General features: G+C 36.8%; 2 protein-coding genes across 3 annotated transcripts; both read right to left on the bottom strand.

Moving 5' to 3' along the window:
* Positions 1-704: 704 nt before the first annotated feature.
* On the bottom strand, positions 705-5,808 carry LOC125206089 (65-kDa microtubule-associated protein 6). The gene is made up of 12 exons (XM_048105389.2): positions 5,029-5,808; positions 4,254-4,457; positions 3,326-3,589; positions 2,835-3,050; positions 2,607-2,762; positions 2,363-2,522; positions 2,093-2,244; positions 1,914-2,001; positions 1,760-1,833; positions 1,608-1,682; positions 1,070-1,406; positions 705-995 (listed from the first exon to the last, which is right to left on the bottom strand). The coding sequence occupies exons 1-11, from the start codon at positions 5,107-5,109 to the stop codon at positions 1,071-1,073; spliced, it is 1,806 nt and encodes a 601-aa protein (XP_047961346.2). The 5' UTR covers positions 5,110-5,808; the 3' UTR covers positions 705-995; position 1,070.
* Positions 5,809-13,353: 7,545 nt separating this feature from the next.
* Positions 13,354-18,012, bottom strand: CYCJ18 (cyclin J18). Of its 2 annotated transcripts, none has more exons than XM_048103672.2 (10): positions 17,840-18,012; positions 17,650-17,726; positions 16,369-16,468; positions 16,199-16,297; positions 16,101-16,118; positions 15,932-16,002; positions 15,721-15,847; positions 15,572-15,632; positions 13,725-13,861; positions 13,354-13,646 (listed from the first exon to the last, which is right to left on the bottom strand). In XM_048103672.2, exons 1-9 carry the CDS (start codon positions 17,903-17,905, stop codon positions 13,755-13,757), a joined length of 726 nt encoding a protein of 241 aa, XP_047959629.2. In that variant the 5' UTR covers positions 17,906-18,012; the 3' UTR covers positions 13,354-13,646; positions 13,725-13,754. The 2 variants fall into 2 exon arrangements, with proteins under 2 accessions (XP_047959629.2, XP_047959628.2); XM_048103671.2 differs by having other exon boundaries at positions 13,354-13,654; positions 17,840-18,007.
* Between the last annotated feature and the right edge of the window lie 4,367 nt (positions 18,013-22,379).

Raw genomic sequence — 22,379 nt, 5'->3', positions numbered from 1 at the left:
CAAACTTCAAAGTAGAAGTACAAGAAGTTTGATGGATTCATTAGTATAAAAGATGTCATGCTAAATTGCTAACTAACTGTTGTTATTACTACAAGAAGTTTCACAAAAACTATCTTATCTTGATATTGCATGTTTATGATATGTTTACCATATGAGCTGATAGAAATGAGATGGATAAGAATGATTCTCTATGAAGGATCTTAGAGAAGCCAGCCAAATTTTGGGCATCAGAATCAAATATGACAAGGTCAATACAAGTATCATGATAACCAGATTTTGGGCATGATCAATTTTGTTTGACGTTTTGTTTTCTTTAATAGCCCTAAAATTTACACATCAGATACAAATGCCATGTATATATACTAGGGCACGTGTATTTTCGAATACCACATCGACATTTGGTGAGCCGAAAATTTTTATGACATTTTATTCCCAAAATTGAAACGTTTAGCATTGATGAGTAGGCATTGTCTAATTTTAGTTTTGGCAAATAAACATAAAATTTTAAAGGTCACGCCATGATAAACTCAAACTCGTTACCTTTAGTTCAAACATTAACCACTCTACCGTTTAACCAATTTACACACAGTTCAAACAATGTCTTTAGTGTAGATCAAAGCAAACGCTGTACTTAATCCTACACTACATTAGAACATGTGAATTTAGAGCAATTGCATTTTTTAACCTTTCCAAGCAAACACCAATAATCCAAAAACGCAAACATCTTTATCAGCAGATTACTCTAAAAAAAATAAAACTCTGGCCACAACCGCAAGCCCTATATACAAGCAAACCAACGCCAATAACATAAAACTCCCTCCTAATTCGACAGCACAATACACTAGTATTTGCAATTAGCTATTTCCTATAATAAGCAACACTATACTATGCTACCCCACACTTCCATAAATCAGCAAGAAGCAAGTTAAATACACGCTAAAACGATGGTGTGCATCACCTATATTGACAAGCCTCTGTCGATTCCACCGCATCATCTGCACAACAAACTGAGACATGAGCTGATACTTTTCAAGAACTACCAAGACAGTGATCAGTAATGTCTACATACTTCAGACTTGAGGAGGGGACTCGGGCTCTGAGCCACCAATAGAGGAAAATGAGATGGTATCTTCTTTGGGTATAGCAACAAAGTTCAGAGGTGCAGTGGAGAGCCTTCTCATTTCCTTGAAATAGCCGTTCTGGCGTCCTGAATATGAACGTGGTGTAAGGAGCTCGGGAGTTGCAGCACCAACTGAGTTGCGACGAGGCGAGGGTGTCACCGATCCATTCCCATATGCTCGATGACCGTTTTGATTCCTGAAGCTGTTGCTTCTCCTGGGACTTGGCTTAGACCCATATATAGATTCTATCTCAGTATGTAGCATATCTTGCAGTTTCTTCTGATCCTAAATTGAGAAAAGGTAGATGGGCAAAAGAACATGAGAACCACTGAAAATTATTGCTCGATTGTTTTCCTTACAAGCATATTGTTCAGGAAACATAAGGCGCATTAAGCACTCTATCGCCAAGCCAACACAAAATGTTCTTTTATTTCTTTACCATGTTATCAACAAAGAATTTCACAAAGATAATCAAATCTTAATTACCCGAGCTCTCTTCTTCTCCTCTTCCTTGAGTCGTCTGGCTTGTTTGTAGTCCTCCAAAATTGACACCAAACGCACCTGCATATTACAGGCAGATTACAATGAGCAAAACACTCAAAAACTTGCAATTTATTGAAAGAATTTAAATCACTCACTCCATCATAAAGAAACAGTTTCTGTTTCTCCTTCTCCCATGCAAGAGTCCTGCTAATTAGATTGTCAACCACACCTGCAAATTTTATCTCATTAACCCCAGAAATACGATCAGCTAAGATATGGAAAGATATCATCAACAGTCCGATAAAGTACCTGGAATCTTATTTATCATGATCCTGGCTCGCTCTGCGCGCTTAAGGTTTATATGTGCACCTCTTCCAGCACTGTAACGATTGTGATCCTGGAAGATCAATAAAAAAGAAATGATAAATTGGTAATGACAGAACTCTGATATCTGTTTTGCACATCCTAAACATGATATGGTAGCTTACAAGGTTATAATCTTCAAGCCACTTTTCCTCATCACATGCAGAAAGCCACCGGTCTATCTTTTCCATTATTTCTTTGCGGCTTAAAGCTTCGTCTTTGACTTTACATATTTGTGCCTCGATGTTAGCTAAGAGCTCACTTGGATCCACCAAGCCTGCAGTATGATCGAGTTCCACCCTTTAATTTTACTAAGAATCAACAAGACTGTAGAGAGAGAGAGAGAGGGACGAGAGATGAGAGACGAGAAGTACTTATTGAAACAGATTAATCACCTGAATCAATCAATGCACTGGTTTTTTCAGCAGCTGTGCTTTGATCTGGTTGAATATGAATTTTACAACAAATATCTTCCAACTCCGACCTCTTCTTCAGCACAAGTTCCTTCAACCTACTTGTTTTTAGTTTTGTGAGCCTCTCAACCTCTGCCGATACCTGTCACAGATGACATTCCAAAATAATCAACTAACGTTGCTGGAAAGAAGCCGCACAGTTGGGCAGTTCATACTGCTTCTCTACCTGCTGAACTATCTCCGGCGAAAGAGCGCCTGGTTGCACAATTTCTGATTCTGACAAACCAAGGACAGAAGTAATTCTCAGTAAGCTAGCCTTGTCTTCTTTCGATGTGTCCATCAAGTTCCAGAGTTCAAAGAGAGACCCAGAAACATCTTTCAACTGCAGCAACCATAGTTCTTAATGAGCAAGAAAATAAAATATTCAGACAAAAGACTACCAGAGTCCAAATACCTTTTGAAGACGGAACTTTTTCTCTGTTTTCAACTTAAGGACAGCTTGATCAAGTCCCTCCAATGTGCTGTCGCTGATATTCGTAACAAGCCCCATACTTGAACCATGCAAGCTTGGGTGAATATCACTCACAGTTTGGCTAAAATCTATACTGAGGACACCACACAAAGTATGGACTTCGTTAACATAATCCATGACTTTCTGGAGACGCTCAGACTGCCAAGAAGAAGAAGAGTAGTTTTAAAACCAGAGTCGAGCAAAATATCCGTTGCAACTAATGGATCAATTTTGGGACTTCTACAGTATCCTTCAGCGAAAACAGTAGTTCAAACTGTGAATAAAGCACTTCCAAATTAAATAATAAGGCCATATAAAGTTTCCATGCTATATAGTTCATTATAAAGACTGGAAAGATGCAGAAATAGTGGATGCACAATACAGATTATACTCTTTGCATGAATTTTTCATGTTTAATGCACTACTTCGTCTACCTTCTCTTTCTGAAGAACACGAAGTTTTGATTGATGTTCCGTGAGTTTTCTCACTGACAAGTCTTGCTCTTCCATAGTCAAGGCACTTATGGAACTGGCAGTACTGCCATAACCAGAGATCTCGCCGCTAATTTTCTCAATTTGTGACTTGATATCTGCAAATTGTTTCATCCTTTCCTCCTTCTTTAGTTTTAGGTCTTCCGCTAACGGTCTGACTGAGGCTAGTTTCCCTTTCAAAGATTGGGCTTTCTTGTCAGACTGCACCTGTTGGTTAGGAAAATATCACCCCATCAATATTATATAACCAATCAAACGTTTATAATGGAAGTCGAGTTGATATTAATAATAATGAATGGTTCTAACTTTGGTCTCTTAATGCAATTTTAAGCAATGCAACAAGGAGCTGAAAAGCTCAGTAAACAAATAGCCTAGATAACACAGATAGCATAACCAGGACAGAATAGAATTTAAGATTATCGCAGATGCAGTGTAATGCAATACACCATAAATGTTTTATATAGCGCCACAAGAATACAGAATCAAGGGAGTTGTCATTCAGCCGATTACAAACTACGGGCCACTCGTAATAATATGTAGAAAACTTCATTAATTAAGCAAAAACAAGTAGGACAAATTTTCAAAGCTTTGATAAACATGATTTTGTACTGCTTTATGTTGTTTTACTCAGCTCAGTCCATTTGACAAGAATTGGGTGCATAGTCCAGCTTCACTCATAATCATGTGATTCAAACCATCACTATGGCTTTGCCAAATTTGGAAGTGAAAGTAGAAAGGTACTTATTATGCATTCTTGGACGATATGTTCTATAATACTTCAGTGGAAGGAAGAAAAAGAAGGTTGGATTAAAGAATAAAGTATGCAAAATGGTAGTGCTGATTGTTTTAAGTGCTAAACCCGCTTCATTACCAGCGAATTAATGTTGATTTCCCCGAGAGTTGCAATAAGCATTGCAACCTCAGCTTCCAGGGAAGCAATAGATTGATGAAGGCAAGCCTTGGCATTTGCTGCCTCATCAACCTTTCTTCTGTATACCTCCAAACACTCTCTTTCGAGCTCCATTAACATGCGGTCTTTATCAGATTGAGTCTCCCCAATTTCAGTCCATAGTTGCTATGCATCAAAACAATAACAAAACCACTAAGTAAATCACACTCTATTACCATCATCACAGTCTTACCTAAGGAAACAAAAATATTGTGATATTCAAACAAGGAGATATGAAATAGTACTACATCTTTTCTTTATCATTAGAAAACTCAGGTTATATACAGGTCATATACAAATTATAAACTTTAACAGAGAAACTATCTATAAAAAATTAATCTTTCTTCTTGAGACTGAAGAAACAGAGGCTTACTGGAGAGGAAAATTTTCAAGATAAAACTTGGAAGGGGAAAAAAGGAATGCAGAAAAATTTATGAAGTACTACTAGTAATAAATTACATATCCACACATGATAGTACATACATAGATTTCCACCCTTATCCTTTAACAAATGGAAAAAGAAAGAAGAAAAAATCAAAGTAAAAAAGTTAAACAGAAATCATGAAAACTACTCAAGAAAACCAAAAAGGGAAATTGCACTTAAGATGTCAAAATTCAACATTTTCAACGCCGTGCGTGTGTGTGTGTGGGGGGGGGGGGGGGAGAGAGAGAGAGAGAGAGAGAGAGAGAGAGAAACCTGAAGTTCTTTGAGCAGAGTATTACAAGTATTGCTTGTATGGAAACTGATGGAATCACTCCCAAACGCAGCAGTCATCATTTTCACCACTGATTAAACGCTTCCCTTTCTAAGATTTCTTCCCACCACCACCACCACTCAACAATGTGCAGAAGGCAAACAGAGCAAAGGAGAAAGGGCAAAAGAAACCCTTGGAAAAAATAATGTTTTAAAGGGTTGAGCTTTACAGTCCTGAAGAAGAAGCAAGGTAGAGAATATTAGCTTTCACAGCTAAAAAGGAAAAAGCGCAGCAGCATCAAGGCTCCTTCTCTCACTGTCTCCTTTACATGTGTTGTTAAAAGGCGAAGCCAAAAAGAGACTATGCTCCACCATTTCCACTTCTCTCTCTGCCGCTAACAGATCTGAAGCTAAATTCAACGCAAATGAACACACAACTACCAACCCCGCGGATGAAAACAGACTTTTTTGTTTGCGTCTAGTTGTTTAATTTCATTAGTTTATAGAAAAGGGAGAAAATTGGAAAAATTAGGTATAAGAGTACTACTAAAAAGAAATGAAGGAGGAGGAGGAGGAGGTAGCGCCAACCCAATTATTAGGCGGCAACAGCTATCACAATCACAACTATTGCTGCATTTTAATACTCTTTTAACGCAGGTGGAAAACAGAAGGAGAAGATGATGATGATGACAGTGGTGATTTTGGCTAACTTGCGCGCAAATGCAGGTGGATCTGTGCGAATTCTATGCTAATCTATAGAGAGGATTTTGGAATGGAATATTTTTCATTAATTATTTACAGTATATAATCTGCCATTAGTCATGCGGAATTGCTATCTCCACTCCATCTCTCACTACCGCCACTGTCGTCTTGTTTTTACGTCAAGCCGACCATTTTTGCGGAAACATGTCATCAATCTATTTACTCGAATTATTTTACGTATAAATAGCCCTATTTATGTCTTTTGTCTTTCGTATTATTTAAATTTAACTTCATCTACGATTATTTTAAATGCATATAAACAGAAGATTATCATTATTTGTGTATCCAGTTTCTCACTTATATGGAGTATATAAAAGAATCAAATAGAGTAAAATTTTATTAGTTGACCATTGTATCCTTTTTTCGTCCAATCATCACCTCATATATATATCACTCTAGCTTTTGAATAAAGATTATGCATACTAATGCTTAATTCAATCTGTATTTCAGGAGGAAAACTCAGCTAATTAGATCTCGTGCGTGACCCAATAACTCTATTTATAGAAGTCAATTCACACTATTTAATCACGAAGAAAGTATTAGTATTATAGTCAAAATTAACATTTTACAATATGGTAGTACTACTATAGCACAGTCAAAATTACTAACATTTTACAATATGGTAGTACTACTATATCATAGTCAAATTAACATTTTACAATATTGTAGTACTATCGTGTCTACAAAATAGATTAATTTTATTATTTTGAGTCGTCCACTAAATTATACTAATATTTTTTAAAATAGAAAGTTTTAGATCACTATTAACGCTATATATTATTCTAAATGTGAATTCCATCATCCACTAACACTATTTTTATCATATTTTCCTCCTCTTCTCTCTCACTCTCTCACTTTGCTAATTGCGCATTAAAACTCATACTCCCTCCGTCCCCCATTACTTGACACAGTTTGCCATTTTGGTCCGTCCCTCATTACTTGACACACTTCATTTTTTCCATTTTTGGTAGTGGACCCCATATTCCACTAACTCATTCCTACTCACATTTATTATAAAACTAATACTTTAAAAGTAGGACCCACATCCCACCAACTTTTTCAACACACTTTCCATTACATTTCTTAAAACCCGTGCCGAGTCAAACCGTGTCAAGTAATGGGGGACGGAGGGAGTACCATTTACAAGTCTAATTTTTTTTAAATGAATGTTTTTTTTTTTCAAAAATCCCAGATGAATGTGGAATGTGATGGCATTAACGGTCCAATAGATAATTTGATATTTCCAAATATAAATGGTAAGAGGGTCGAGTAGTAAATAAATTAAATGAACATCATTTTAGTTTGTAAAATATTTCATTTTTAATTAATTGGAAATTCAAATAATCTTATATACTCCTTGAGTGTGCACATTTTTAGAAAAACTATCACAAACTAAAAAGTAAAAAATCGAACATAAAGCAGTCAATTTTGAAATGATCGATTGAATATATGATCTTTATAGTACTAGTATATATAATATGACACCGAAAAACCAAAAACAACTGTCTAATCTATAACTGATACGAATGCGCCAGAAAAACAATCTACATGTGATCATTATTTGGATATATTATTCAGAGTTCTACTTAACTAAAAATATTCGGAATTTGTTTGTCATTGAAAAAGAAAAGAAGAAGTTGAATTAATTAAGTAGGGTACGTGTGCAATAATGTCTAAATAGACACCTCAAATATAACTAAATTGTGCATGACCAAACACGCAGTTACTATATATATGGTGCATGGGACTGTATTATTATAGTATAACTATAATCAATTATGGTTTTATAACAATGTCAAAGTACTTTATTACATATATTGAGGATGCATAATGTAGTGGATTAGGTCGCTCCAGCCCAATCATTGCCTAATAAAATATAATGTAACCAAACTCAATTATGGTTTTATAACAATGTCAAAGTACTTTATTACATATATTGAGGATGCATAATGTAGTGGATTAGGTCGCTCCAGCCCAATCATTGCCTAATAAAATATAATGTAACCAAACTCAATTATGGTTTTATAACAATGTCAAAGTACTTTATTACATATATTGAGGATGCATAATGTAGTGGATTAGGTCGCTCCAGCCCAATCATTGCCTAATAAAATATAATGTAACCAAACTCAATAATGACGATATTATGATGATTTATAACATACAATGTATACCAACATCTAAAGTGAAAGAATTTTATCAAGAGAATATATGCCATCAACTATGACTAGTCCTTCATCCTCAAACCAATAGTTTAGTATAATTGCAAGTAATCAAATATAAAGCTTTTATGTTTTCCTAACGTATTGTAGATATTTAAAGCATGTTACACTATTTTATGCGTATTATTTTCTATTTTTTAAATGAGACACGTTACTAATTTTGATATAATTTATTCATACCCAAAAAATAGTTTTCTTTTACCATTTAAATTCATCTCATAAAATTAGTTCATTTTTATTTTTGAAAATTTCTTAACCACGCATTAAATTACTGATGATGTTGTACAAAATCCACTAACACTACTTCAATTAATACTTTATTACTTTCTCTCTTACTATATTTTACTAATTTTATATTAAAATTCATATTATCCTCAAAATCTCTATTTTTAAAGATAGAATTAGGGGAACGAGGGAGCCTAAAACATAAGTTCATGCAGATTAATTGATGCCATGTATATTTATAATCTAGATAAAATCATAGCATTCATATTGAAGTTTACTATACAATTAATTGAAGGAAAAGATATACTAGTAGTAATATATTTGAGGCGTGCCTATTTCTACCTGTTTTGTAAGCGCAGAATATGACAGTAGTGTAGAAAATGACAATGTACCCATTGCATTCTGTTCAACTTTCATTGTCCAAGGAAATGATAAATAATCATATAAAAGCTGGTGCCCTATCATATAATACAGTGATATTTCTCGATGGAGGGGTCCATTTCTTGTCACATCTATCTAATTTTATTTTCTTTCCATGATTGAAATTAAAGTATGGGTATACTAATCAAAAGGTGAAACATAAAAGGTGATTATGATGATTGATCTCCATCTTTACCAGTTACCCCTCCTGAAAAAGTTGAATATTACATATCAATGGTAAAATAAACCACCTCATGATTATGAACTTGGATTAAATATCAATGGGTAAAATAAACCACCTCATGATTATGGACCTTCTTCCAGGAGATTATTTGCTATAATCATAATCTTTTAGAATATCTAAAGAGTAGTAGTTCAATTCAATTAGTTGGTAGTCTAATAATTGATCATATATCCTGGTAAAGTTGGGTGAGATTATGTATCTGGAAATTAATTTACGTCACTATTTGTAGGATGGACAAACTTAAATTTGTTTTACAATAATATCACCTCTTTTTAATATGTAATGTATGTTTTAACACCATAATTGATGTCAACAAAATGCGCTGGCACTTCAATTTGATTGGTATGCTAAACATGACAATTATCCAATGACTACATTAGAAAAAGAGCATTTGATAAGAAAATATTCAAAATAATAATATTAAAATATTTTATAAAATTTGCATAAGGATGAAAATGTGTGCATGGACGGCCAATCAACCGTAAAAAAGTATACAAATACAACAGACGATGAACCAACTAGTACTTAATTCAGTAGTATTGATTAACTTGCAAGAAAAGTTTTACTACTCCCTATTTAGGAAGTGGGAAAGTTTGGAATATTAATTAAATGTGTTGGTATTCATTGCATTTTATATAGATGAAGATAAATTATCTTAATTGTAGTGCAACCACTTTCCTTTTCATCATCTGTGCCGATCGAAAAAGAAAAGAACAAAAGAAGATAACAATAAGGTGACCAATTAAGTGGCTTTTTTCAAATAGATTTTCTATATAATAGTGTTTGAAAATGAAAAGCATACAATATCTCACGTGGATATGAAAATTAAATTATAATCATGCATTATACTATATATAATTCTCACATGACTTCTAGCATTGTGACAAAAAATTGTTTTGGTATGAGCTGTGTATATATTCTCAATTTTGCAATATAGTTATATCTATAGTGATGATATGAGATTTTGCAAAATGATCACATAAATAACCAAAAAAGTTGATGATATTTATAGGAATACAAAAATTAACTCAGTAGGGGATTGAGTCTCTTGTTGGCTCTTCTTATATCTGCCAATGGCTGAAGCTTAAACTAATCCTATAGATTATTTGGATCGAAATATATAAAAAATTTTGATCTAACAGTTTTGATAGGAAGGCGAATTGAAAAAACGATAGATCAATCAATATATAAAATATACACCGTCTCACCATTCAAGCTTCACCTTGAAGGGTTTGTGTGGAGGTATTGGAAAATGGAAAAAAATAAATAAATCAATGCCTCACATCGATAAGAGCATTCCCAACAGTTTCCCTAAAACCTCCCTTATTTCTCCCTAACTCCTGCCACATCAGCACCATAATTTATCCTCAATTTTTAGCCAACTTTTAGCCAATTGCTCCAATGGTTTCTCCCTTATTTCTCCCTAACTCAACATTTCATTTTTACATCATCACTAATTTAATTGTTTTATTTTTGTATATAATAAAGCTAGCTAATTTAATTTATAAGACAAAACAAATAATAGTAATAAAGTTCGTTGTATTAAACAAAGGTAAACATTACAACGACGAAAATTAATAAAAAAAATAGTACAGGAATAGAAATTAAATATATGGAAATTAAACATTACAACGACGAAAATTAAATATAGATGGAGAGAGAGAAAATAAATGAAGAGAGAAAAGGGATGAGGATGAGGAGAGAATGAAGAGAGAAAAGGGATGAGGATGGGGAGAGGATGAAGAGAAGGTGTGTATTTATAGGGGGAAATTAAAAAAAAAAACAAAAAATATATTTATCGCCGAATTATCGCCGACCTCTCCCATTGGTCGGCGATAACTCGGCGATAGACGGCGAAAAAACGCCGACTTTTAGCCGGCACCGTTGGGAGTGCTCTAAAGAGAGAATTAGAATTACTAAGAAAATATAGTATATGATCTAATCTTATTTTCCCATATACTAGTACTAAAGAGAATAGGGTTTATTTTACTACCAAAACTTTAGCTCTACTGTCTATATCATTTTATTAAAAATAGTACTACTAACAAATAATTGGTCCCAAAAAACAGAATTTGATTCTTTTGTAGCCAGACACATATAGCACCTATGATAAAAATATGTGGCTGTTATTACTAAACTTGCATTACAATTTAGAGCACTCCCAATGCTCTCCCTAAAAATTCTCTTATTTCTCCCTAACTCCTGCCACATCAGCGTCACATCAGCACCCAAATTTATCCCCAGTTTTTAGCCAACTTTTAGCCAACTGCTCAAATGGTTTCTCCCTTATTTCTCCCTTATTTCTCCCTAACTCAACATTTCATTTTTACATCATCATTTTTAATATTATTTAATTTTCCCTACAAATGTGTTTAATAAATAGATTTATAATGAACAATTCATCGTTGTATTAATCATTGGAAAATATAATACAACGAGAAAAAAAAACTACAAATAAAAACCATAAAAAACAAAGATTTAAAAAAACAAAGATTTAAAAAACACTACAAATAAAAATCATAAAAAACAAAGATTTAAAAAAAACTACAAATAAAAACCATAAAAACAAAGATTTAAAAAACAAAGATTTAAAAAAAAAATAAAAATTTATCGCCGATTTATCGCCGAATCGCGCCCACAGTGGGTGGCGATGATTCGGCGATAATAAGGGAGTTGGCGATAATAAGGGAGTTTTATCGCCGAATTATCGCCGAATTCACTCCAACGCCCGGCGATAATCCGGCGATAATCGGCGATTTTTCGCCGGATTTAACGCCGACCCATTGAGAGTGCTCTTAAGGGACCATTTCCGATTCAAGATAAACATATGTGAACTCAAAGCTTTTTGGCCTAGTTTGTTGAAAATAATAAAAGGCTATACTATTCAAGTAAATTAATGTTTATGTCTTCTTTTGTGTGTCCTTAACCTTAGAGGACATCTGGTACAGTTGACATTTCAAAACTATGGTTGACCATTATTATATAATCTCAACCCTATGTAGTACAGTAGTAGTATCATGTTTTTGGACGGCCAATTTAAGTTCAATTTCATTTGGGATGCTTTAGTGGAGTAGTACTTGTTATTCTTTATTTGTGACCCAATTTTAAGCTGTTTTTCTTAAAATTTCTCTTAATTTTTTTTTGAAAAGTGTGATTTATATCTCATTTCATATATTTTGACTACAAATGATCGGCTTAAATCAAACATGGGATCGAGTGTGGTTAAAGGTCGTGCCAGAGAAGAAAAGGGCTGCTTTGCCACTGTTGTTCAATGTAAAGGGGAGGAAGGAGGTAAGATAGGGAAGAGCGCAAAAGGTGGATGAAGTTTATTACTCTCCAAAAGTTAGACCATCATCTTCATCTGGACGTGTTGAGAATTAAAAAGTCTATAAGACGTAATTACCTAGTCCATATTTGTCTATATTTTAAACAAAATCTTTAATTGAATCTACTTAAAGAATATATTGAGTGAATGTTAAATGAATCAATTGAACTGTATTATTAGTGCTAAATCGCTTTGCTACAGTAAGTCACATTACTCCAAATAAAATGACTATGCATTATACAAGGTCTCAATTTTTTATTCGGAGAACCAATACTACCTCGAGAGACTCAAACCCCTGATATATACAAAATTTAATTCCTTCTTCCCTTAAAATCAAGTATATATTACTACATTCTTAAAAAATAAATTAAAACAACTCTATATCACCCGAATGAATTTATGGACTTGACTTAAATGAAGTGAATGTCGTTTTGTTCCATGCATTAATATTAGAACATATTTATTTTGTTGGTATTATCACATTGTCATTATTGATCCATCCATATTTATTAAAATATTATGGAGTAGTGTATGTTCATATCTGTATAAATACCCGAATGAATAGGTGAAAGAAGTGCATACTATAATACTTCATCCGTCCCCGATTAAGAGTCACACTTTTCCATTTCGGTCTGTCCCCAATTATGAGTCACACTTCATTTTTACCATAAATAGTAAGTAAGTCTCACATTCCACTAACTCAATTCACTCACATTTTATTATAAAACCAATAGAAAAAAATAGGTCCCACAATCCACTAATTTTTTCAACCAACTTTTCTTTACATTTCTTAAAACTCGTGTCCGGTCAAAGTGTGACTCGTAATCGGGGACGGAGGGAGTAATCTATATACAAATACATGCATCAAATGCATGCAACTATAGAAATTTGACCGGTGTGAATACAGCACATATTATATCGTCATACCAACCAAAACACACGTCAAATGCCGCATTTTCCTTATCAGCCTTGTCAGCAGCCCCAACAGCAACAAAACCCCAAACAACTTTTTTATTTTATTTTATCGAATACTTGTACAACTTTAGAAACTGAAGCTATCAGAATAAAGTAGGCCCGAAGCAAATCAAAAGGTAAAATTGGTCTGTCAATATAACTGAGGGGTAAAGAGAGAGTCCAAAATCCAATTCGTGCATAGGCAGGGCCCTGTGAATAGGAATTATGCCGTTACAAAACACAAGAAAAGATTGCAGTGAATTAAATGCCATACAGCTATGCTAACCCATTTTATCCACCACAATAAAACCGTAAAATATAGAATGTCACCCCAATTTATTCAAGTATTCGGTAAACAAAAAACATCAATGAGTCTGGGAATGCAGGTAGGGCACCAAGTGGAAAAGCTCAAATTAAATTCATGTCTTCTTGATAGGACGGAATCATGGATAGTCCTTTGGTGGTCCTACTGGGTACCTAAATGTCAAAATATTAGTAATACTACCTTTCAAAACCACACAAAATCAACAAAATATCTTTATCTCACCTTCATAATCAGAGATTCAGATGTTACATTTTACTCATTTGCTACATAATAGTCTGCTTGGGGTTCGAATATATGCTTCAGAATCACCCTGACAGTATCCAGTATGTCCTCTTCTTTGCAAGATGTAACAAATTTCACTACAATTTGGTATAGTAATTTTTAGTTCATAAAATCACACAATTGCATTGCCACATTCTTGTTATTGGACTGAAAATCTATAGCATGCATAAATATGAATATGAAGGAACAAATATTGTTTAAGTACTTGTACATTTTTTATGGAGTATCAACAAGAAAAGAAAGCAAACAGTTTGAATGAAATATAATCATATTAGGATTTCAATCAACATCCAGAGATCCGGACTTATCTAGATTAACAGCTAATCATTAAACTATGTTATAAACAGCAACCCTTGATAATAGTGGGGTACAGGAGCTTCTACATGGTTGTGGGCATATAATGACAGTTAGGCAGAAATCTCCCTATGTCTCTGTTTATCTTATCTAGGCCGCACGGCAATTGTAAGGTACAATACTGTTGTAATTGCTAAAGCTCGACCACAAATAAATTTAGACAGCCACAACCTAGCTGCTCTTAAATGCAGATATGTAAATTAAAATAACGACTGCTGATATTACTAAGTAATAGGGGGTTGCAGTAATATTTTGCTAGGTAGAAAATACTAATGTGGCTTGTGTGAATTTCTGAGATACAAACACACATAAAACATCAATTTGGTCACTCGCTGATTTATGCATATACCTATTTACTAGGTAGACTGAGTGCAGTACGAGATACTATGTGTCTAGGCAATTTCACTTTGAAAGACACTGGTTGAGTCAAATGATCTATATACAAGTATACAACTTCCACGAGGGATGGTTCAACATTTTAAACAATTGAAAGAATAAGAATAACTATTATGACTAAAAGAGCTGTTAATGGTGAGCTCGGTATCTAAGAAAACAGGCTCTCTCAAGCTGGATTCTTATGTGAAACTTTGACCAAGAGATTGGTTTGGTGTTTTAGCAGACTTTGAGAAAAGATGGGCATATAGATGAAATGAAGAAACCAAATAATGGTGATGGGTGGTTGGTAGAAGGGGGCAGTATACCAACCATATAAACGTCAATGAATAATCAATTCGTTCAATTAGTGATTAATCTAATGATTTCTATGCACAATTAAGACTGATTTTCATTAAAACAATCCTTCTCAAGCAATGCGAAATGACCATATTGTCTTCCCAAGTATGGAAAATATGTTCCTATTCAGTTAACTTGGTTGTCTCAACAAATGCCAGACTGTACCAACCCAAACAAAAATTTATGTCCCACTTTGAATGAAAAATAAAATAAAGATTTCAGAAGAAAATCCACAAGATTGTGTTTGCCTTGGAATATTTTTTAGTTGAAAAAATAAAGTCTAGCCTGCATTTATCAGGAGATTTTCCAATTATGTAGTAAATCTAAATCTACACACGAATGATCTTGTTATAAACATCATTAATCAAATGTAATCTATAAATGTTCAAATCCTTGCACATGAACACCACCTAAGTTAATGCTCAGTTGCTCCATTTCTCTAATTCAAAATATTTTTCCTCGATCGTAAAATTTTTACATACTAAGACGATGATGAAAAAACTTAACCTATTAAAGGCAGTTATAGTCTTGAATGATGTAAGAGAAAAAATGGAAGTCTAATCCTCATTTTCAAATTTTATGAACTTCATTTAAAACCTATTGTTGCTTTCAGATTAGCAGCTAGTACTGATGATGCATGTTCTAAGGTTAACATGGTAGTGAGAATAGAAATACTATTTTGGTAATTGATGAAATCTTACCCCAAGGCAGAACTGGAAACTCCCACCTTTGTGGAGGCACTGTAATGATGTAGCCAACAACCTAAGAAGGGTGTGGAAGGATCATTTCAAAATGAATACATGCTAATGCATAATAGGTCTCATGGCAGCTGAAGAAATTTAGCACATACCACTACTGATGCGGCCAGAGCCTCAGGAGAGCTGTAAAGGACTGATGTCTCTTCATTTTCGTAAAGCAGATCCATAACATCCATACAAGCTTCAAATTTCACATGCTCTCCAACTTGGGCTATTGCCCTAAGTCAACCAAAAATAATCAGTTTATGAAACTGTTTCAAACTGAGGGGGCAGAAAGAACTCATTGTTGGTAACAAAGCTTACTTGAATTGAACAAGAAGGTCCTCAACTGAAGAAAAAGTAATTTTTGACATGCCAATCCCAAATTGCACAACCTTGAAGCAATTTGATTACTCGGCGAACAGTAAGGTGATCCAGATAACAAAAACAAGTCAAAATAGCATCAGTAAGGAATAGCACATTGTACTGTTACCTGCATTAACACTATCTCCTGCAGATTTCTTGTCAGCCATCATGCTTAATGGAAAATGGAGCAGGAACTTATAAACATTACTGAAACAACTATCTTACAGCTTCCAGAATATCTCCCATAGTGTAATGTTGCTCCTTGATAAACTTGTCTCCCAAGGATTTGAATTTTTGAACAGATAGAGGAGGTGAATCATGTACCTGAAAATTAACAAAAGTTTAATGACAAGAAAGATGGAAGTAGTATTTGGGCTGATAAACAATGTACCTACTTTGCTAGATATCCATAGTGAAACAAGAGCAAATAGCTGCAAGTTACATTCTTCAATTGGATGCAGAAGCCAGTTTTTTGTCACCTTCCTGTCTTTGAGTCTTTGAAGGATTTTCCAAAAATAAAAAGAAATAATCAATAAACGCCACCAGTGCAGTATCAGATTAACGAATTCGGGCAGGTTCAAATAGTCTCAAGATTTGTATCTTGGTTGTGAATAAGCTTACTGTTTACATTAGCATATGCCCTCTTTATGAATTGGTAAGTGATCGGAACGAAAGATGATCTAAACATCTAAAAACAAACCCAAGTGGCCAATACAAAGAATGTTCAAAGCATGTCATACGAAACAAAAAGAAAAGGGATGAAATCAATCAAGATGTGAACCAGGTCGAGTCTGAAGAAAACCTAGCACTTCAAGAGGCATATAAACAGAATAAGATAACAATGTGAAGAGTTGGTGCCTTCCAATAAATTAACTGAGTGAATGAGAAGGTTTCTATTAAAGCATGAAAGTTACAAATAAATAAACTTTTGTGAGACTAATAATGTGAAAACCTTTTGAAACTTCTATCATCTAGCAGAAGGCAGGGGAATCATAGCCAACGAAAGAAAAACAGATAATAGTTTTAAATCTCATACCAGCATTAAAGAAATGTTTTAGCACTGTGAAACTTGAAACAGTATCTCAAGATCTCTGTCACACACCACTGTACTAGATGAAAGAAACAAAACCAAGAGATGCCTTCACATTTATCATCAATGTTCAAACAAAAGTTATGGAAAACATGCACATTTCCTTGTAAAATTCAAGATACAAGCAATTCGTGTGAGGCGTACAGAGATAACAAAAATGTAGCAAGCATCTTTCATATCAACATCACAGTGATAAAAAAAATCGAGGTACTTCTGTTATCAGAGTAAGAAAGTATGCGAGTAATTATAAATGTTACTGTATTCATTCACAGACATAGGGTTTAGTGTGTTAATATGTTAGTTGAGCAAGATTTTCAATAGTAAACGAGCTGAATCATATAGTACAATAGTTGATGCTGCGCGTGATCGATCATATTACAAGACCTAAAGTTATACAAACATCAGATATGCATTTAATCATCTAGCACAATCAATCAATAAAAAGGTAAAACAAAATTTGAATTTACTGCAAAAGCATACTAGCCATCTCTGCCTTAAGCATATAGCTACAGCTTTCGCAATAATCGGCAACATCAATTCTTCCAAATCGTGAAAAATAAAAATTATATAGATGCATATGACTTACCTGGAGAGAGCAGGGTAAAAACGGTCGGCGAAGAGCGATAGCGCCGAGTACTTGACAATTGGAGAAACTTCCAGCAACTTTTTCCAAATGTATTACAGTGAATTACAGACGAAAGAAACTCAAATCCATGCTGAATTCTACACAATTTAAGAAAAAATCAAAATATATGTGCAGAAGACAGATAGCAGACCTGAGAAGATCGAATGAGGAACTCGATCACTCTAGATCGCAGGCATGTACAGCGAGCTCTCTTCATGGCGCCGCTGATCTGGTGTCTGGCTGAGAGAAAATGGCGAGAGCGCGCTCTTCAAAGTTTAAATGCTTTTGTTGGAGGGAATTGACAATTTAGAGCATCTCCAATGGTCGGCTAGCCGATTCGCGTCGCTGGCCGATCGGCTAGCCGAACCATTGGAGGCGGCTAGCCGGAAATCGGCGAGCCGATCGGCGTGGGCTGGCCGATGCGCTGGCCGCCATTGTGGCAGCCCGATCGGCCAGCGCCCGAATTTTTTTTTCAAAAAAAAAAAAAAAAAAAACTATATAAACGCGATTTTCGTTTCATTTTCATTTGCACCACTTGTTTTAACGAGTTTTCTCTCTCTCTAACTTTTTGTACAAGAGCATTATCGAGCGATGGATCACAACAACGAGTCCAGTCCAGTGACGAGTGGATCTCAGACTCCCACGGTACCTGTGGGATCTGGATGGGGCGGGCAGATGGGCCCAGGGTTTAACGTCCCTTGGGGGCAGTTGATGGGGATGATGGCCGGTGCGCCGGGGGATTGCAGGGGTGAACCAGGGGGGTATGCCGTGGGGTATGCCGTGGGGGATGCCGGGTGGGGGGCAGGGGAGCGGCGGGTGGGGAGGTATGCCCCAGATGCAGCCCCAGATGCAGCAGCAGATGCTGCAGCAGATGATGGGGATGATGTGGCAGGGAGGGATGAAGGGGGGGATGCAACACGGGGGGATGCAAGGGTCACCGGGGGGGACACGGTCTATCGTCCCTCTATGGATTTTTTGACGGCTTCGTCCCACAACGTCGACCCCAGTGGAGACGCAGTTCACTGGCGATGACCTTTTGTCATTGCATGACATGGGGATCGATCTCGGCGATCCGGACACTCCCGTTCCAGCAGGGCGGGCCACGGCGAAGAAGAAGAAGACGAGGGGGAAGGCCAAGGCGGTCGGCGAGTCGTCGCAGCCCGTTGTTGACGACACCCCCGGCCGGAGGAAGTGGACGGAGGATGAGTACGCTGGGGTGGCCAGGGGGTGGTTGGAGGTGTGCGACGATCCGCTGGTTGCGAACAACCAGCGGGTCGTCAACATGTGGGCGAAGATTAGAGTTGCCTACAGGAGGCACTGCCCGCACGGGAAGGACTTCAGCGGGGAAGAGGTCCGGAAGGGGTGGGAGCGCATAAGGGCCGCGGTCGGCCATTTTTCGGCGTTGTACGCCAACGCCCTCCGTCAGCTCACTAGTGGGTAGAATGAGGAGGACGCCCGGAGGATAGCCGAGAGTCAGTTCCCCTTGGCGGGGACGTACAAGGAGTTCCACTTCTGGGAGTGCTTTTTGTTGCTGAAGGACTCCGAGAAGTTCCGTGCGGGGTGCGACGCTGGGTGGCCGAAGAAGCAGAGACTGAACTATACCGGCGACTACAGCGGCAGCAGCGGCGGATCCCACGACCTCCCCCCGGATGCTGAGGAGTTTCCATCCCCTTCTTCATTTGCTGGTCGTCCCCGCCCGGTTGGAAAGAAGCGGGCGCAACGGGCTGCAAGGGGCGGATCCCCCCTATCGCCCCGCGAGGTCCAGTCCTCCGCCCTCCCACCCGCCGCCCCACTCAAGTACACTCTCCATTCGCGTAACCAAACGCGGGCTCAGATGTACAAGGTCTTCCAAGATTGGAGGACCGCCACTAACCCTATGGAAAAGATGTTTCTTCACTCGATGCTCGAGAGCATGTGGGTTGATTTGGATGTCGCGAGGGCACGACTAGGGGGTTCCGACATGGGCTCAGATACCACGGGTGGCGGCAGCGGCAGCGGCGACGGAGAGGACGGCGGCGACGGCGAAGGCGATGAGGAGTAGAGAGTGGCGGGGCTCGTGTGTGGAAGCCTTTTTTTTATAAAAAAAATCATGTACTTTTTTTTTAATCTTTGTACTTTTTTTAAATGGAATGGATTAATTTTCCCGTATATGTGTCGTAAATTTTATTCCGTAATTTAATCATAATTTTAATTCCGTAAATGTAGTATATTTTGAATTATTTTTATTGCGGCTGACCTATGGCTGGCCTAAATCTGATGTGGCAGGTAGATTTTTTAATGCTGCTGACGTGGCAGGGGAGAGAATGGCTAGCCTATTGCTGGCCTATTGCTGGTCTATGTAACATTGGAGATGCTCTTAGTAGTACTCCCTAGACCATAGCCTATCACTAGAATTTATCTTAAAACACCACTGCCCACAGTACTAGACTTTTCACAATATGTCATATCATTAGGACTTCTCACAGCCTAAAATAGGCTAGCATTAGGATTAGCCGACGTCCTAGCCAAGCAAACAAATTCACAAATACAGAACTAAAAATTCAACACGAATTTCATTAAACACATAGTTCAAATTATAAAAAAAAAAATATGATTAATTCATTTTAATTATTGGTATTTATCAAATATTTAAAAAAAATGAAGTGCAACGAATTGTAAATATAGAGTATAAATTAAAAAAAATTAAAAAAATAAAAATCGGCTAGCAGATCGCTTGTCCACGCAATAGCGGACGAGTGATCGGCTAGCATTAGGACTAGCCGACGTAGTCCGCGGATGAGAGTTCGTCCTACTTCGGTACGTCCGTCGTATTAGCCTAACGCAATGCAGATACTCTAAATGGTAGGGGGTATAGAGTAAGAAATGAGCGCATAAAACATTGTTCTCCTTCCTTCTCTCATGTTTTGTAGATCTGAAAATAATCGGGCGACCCGGTACAAATTCGTTGGGTTTCACAAGAGTTGAGATTACAATCAACGTTTCTAAAAAAACACTATTGGCGAAAATTGGTGGTATTTCTCAGAAACCTAGAAAACAAATTCTTCACCCATTTTACCCTTTCAACTGTCTCATTGATTTCATATAATGGCAGCTTCGCGAGGGCCTCAATACGAGTTGCCACCGCCGTTGTAAACGAATTCCGATCCGAGTATGTCGATGGTGTTGAATTCTTCAAAGAGGATCAATCTCGCTTCTATTAATTTGGGTGTTACCAATTCGCTTCCGATTCAAATTGAATTATATGTGCATAGATTGAAATTGACTCCAAAACACGCACGCATTTGGAAGCCCCGGTTCAATTTCTATCAATTCAGGTGAGCTCGTTTTACTCATATTCATAGTTCACTTGATGTGGATAATCGACGATTTTGGGAAATTTGTATGGTGAAATTTCGTTACCCCTCACTGATGGCGTAGTGCACTTATATGGAAATATATGTATCGATTCGTTTTCCTCATATTCTACTTCATTGGAATCGCATGTACTTCAATTACACTTCCTCTCCACTTGAATTAGTCTTCGTGTGACCTGTTGTTCATGCAATTTATGTAATTTGCTTCAATTAGTCATCCTCTGTACACCAATTTGGTACATGCAATCGTTAATTGAGGTTCGACTGTAATTCAAAAGTTAATCTCCTAATTCCCTTCGCGATTTAGATGTCGATTGAAACTACACACACTAATGTTTTGTGCAAAGAACAAAGGTAGAAACTTTCTCATATTCTTCTTTTCTTTTCCACTTGTGTGTTTTGATGTTGTGGGTTAGGTAGTTGCAATGCTATGTGCAAGGAGCAGCTGCAGGCCATGTCAAGACGTTGAAAGACGTGATTCAATTGACAGATTTGTGTGTGAGAGAGAAATATGAGGGGAAGCTTCGGATGCAGAGTGATCTTGATGCGATTACTAGGAACTTTAATCTTCGTGATTGTGGGCTGTTGATCAAGACATGGGTGCTAGGGGAGGTGTCATTCCCGTTTGCTGCAACGAGTAGCTGTGCAGAGCCGGAGGCTGCAATCCATGGCAACTTGAAGGAGTTCTACACCCGCCTCCAGATAGGCCATTTGGAGGTGAAGCACAAGGTGCTCGACGACCTAGTGGAGGTGACGAAGGAGGACGAGAAGAATGTGTTGGCCGTGATTGTAAGGAGCAATATTGGAGCATTGATCCATTTGCTCACCGCCACTTCACCTCGGATCAGGGAGGTCGAGAGAAAACGATGGCGCGAAAGAGAAGGTTGTAGCCGCCATTTTTTCCGGATGAAGTATGAACAAGGGCAGATGGACATTCCACTACTGAATTCAGGGTCATTGTCATTGTTGAGAATGTTAGTAGTATTAAGAATATTTAGTATCCCACATCGGTGGTGTGACATAGTCTAGCTTAGTATCTTGTACTCCCTCCGTCCCGCTTAAGATGACACGTTTTCCTTTTTAGTTTGTCCCAACTAAGATGACACATTTCCTTTTTTGGTTACTTTCTCTCTCCAATTAATACATTCAACCACTTTTTCTCACTCCTATTAAAATATCCATCTTTCTTTATCTCTCTACTTTAATACTTACACCCACCTTCTCTCTCTCCAATTAAACACTTTAACCAATAATTCCTAAAACCCCGTGCCGGCTAAGCAATGTGTCATCTTAGCCGGGACGGAGGGAGTACTATATATATGTGGCTTATGTTGAGTA

The sequence above is a fragment of the Salvia hispanica genome, chromosome 6 (genome assembly GCF_029641045.1).
Source record: "Salvia hispanica isolate PSC_SH4W2 chromosome 6, Shi_PSC_v1, whole genome shotgun sequence".
Classification (NCBI taxonomy): domain Eukaryota; kingdom Viridiplantae; phylum Streptophyta; class Magnoliopsida; order Lamiales; family Lamiaceae; genus Salvia; species Salvia hispanica.
The sequence above is the reverse complement of the archived record's forward strand: the minus strand, read 5'-3'. Positions and strand labels throughout refer to the sequence as shown.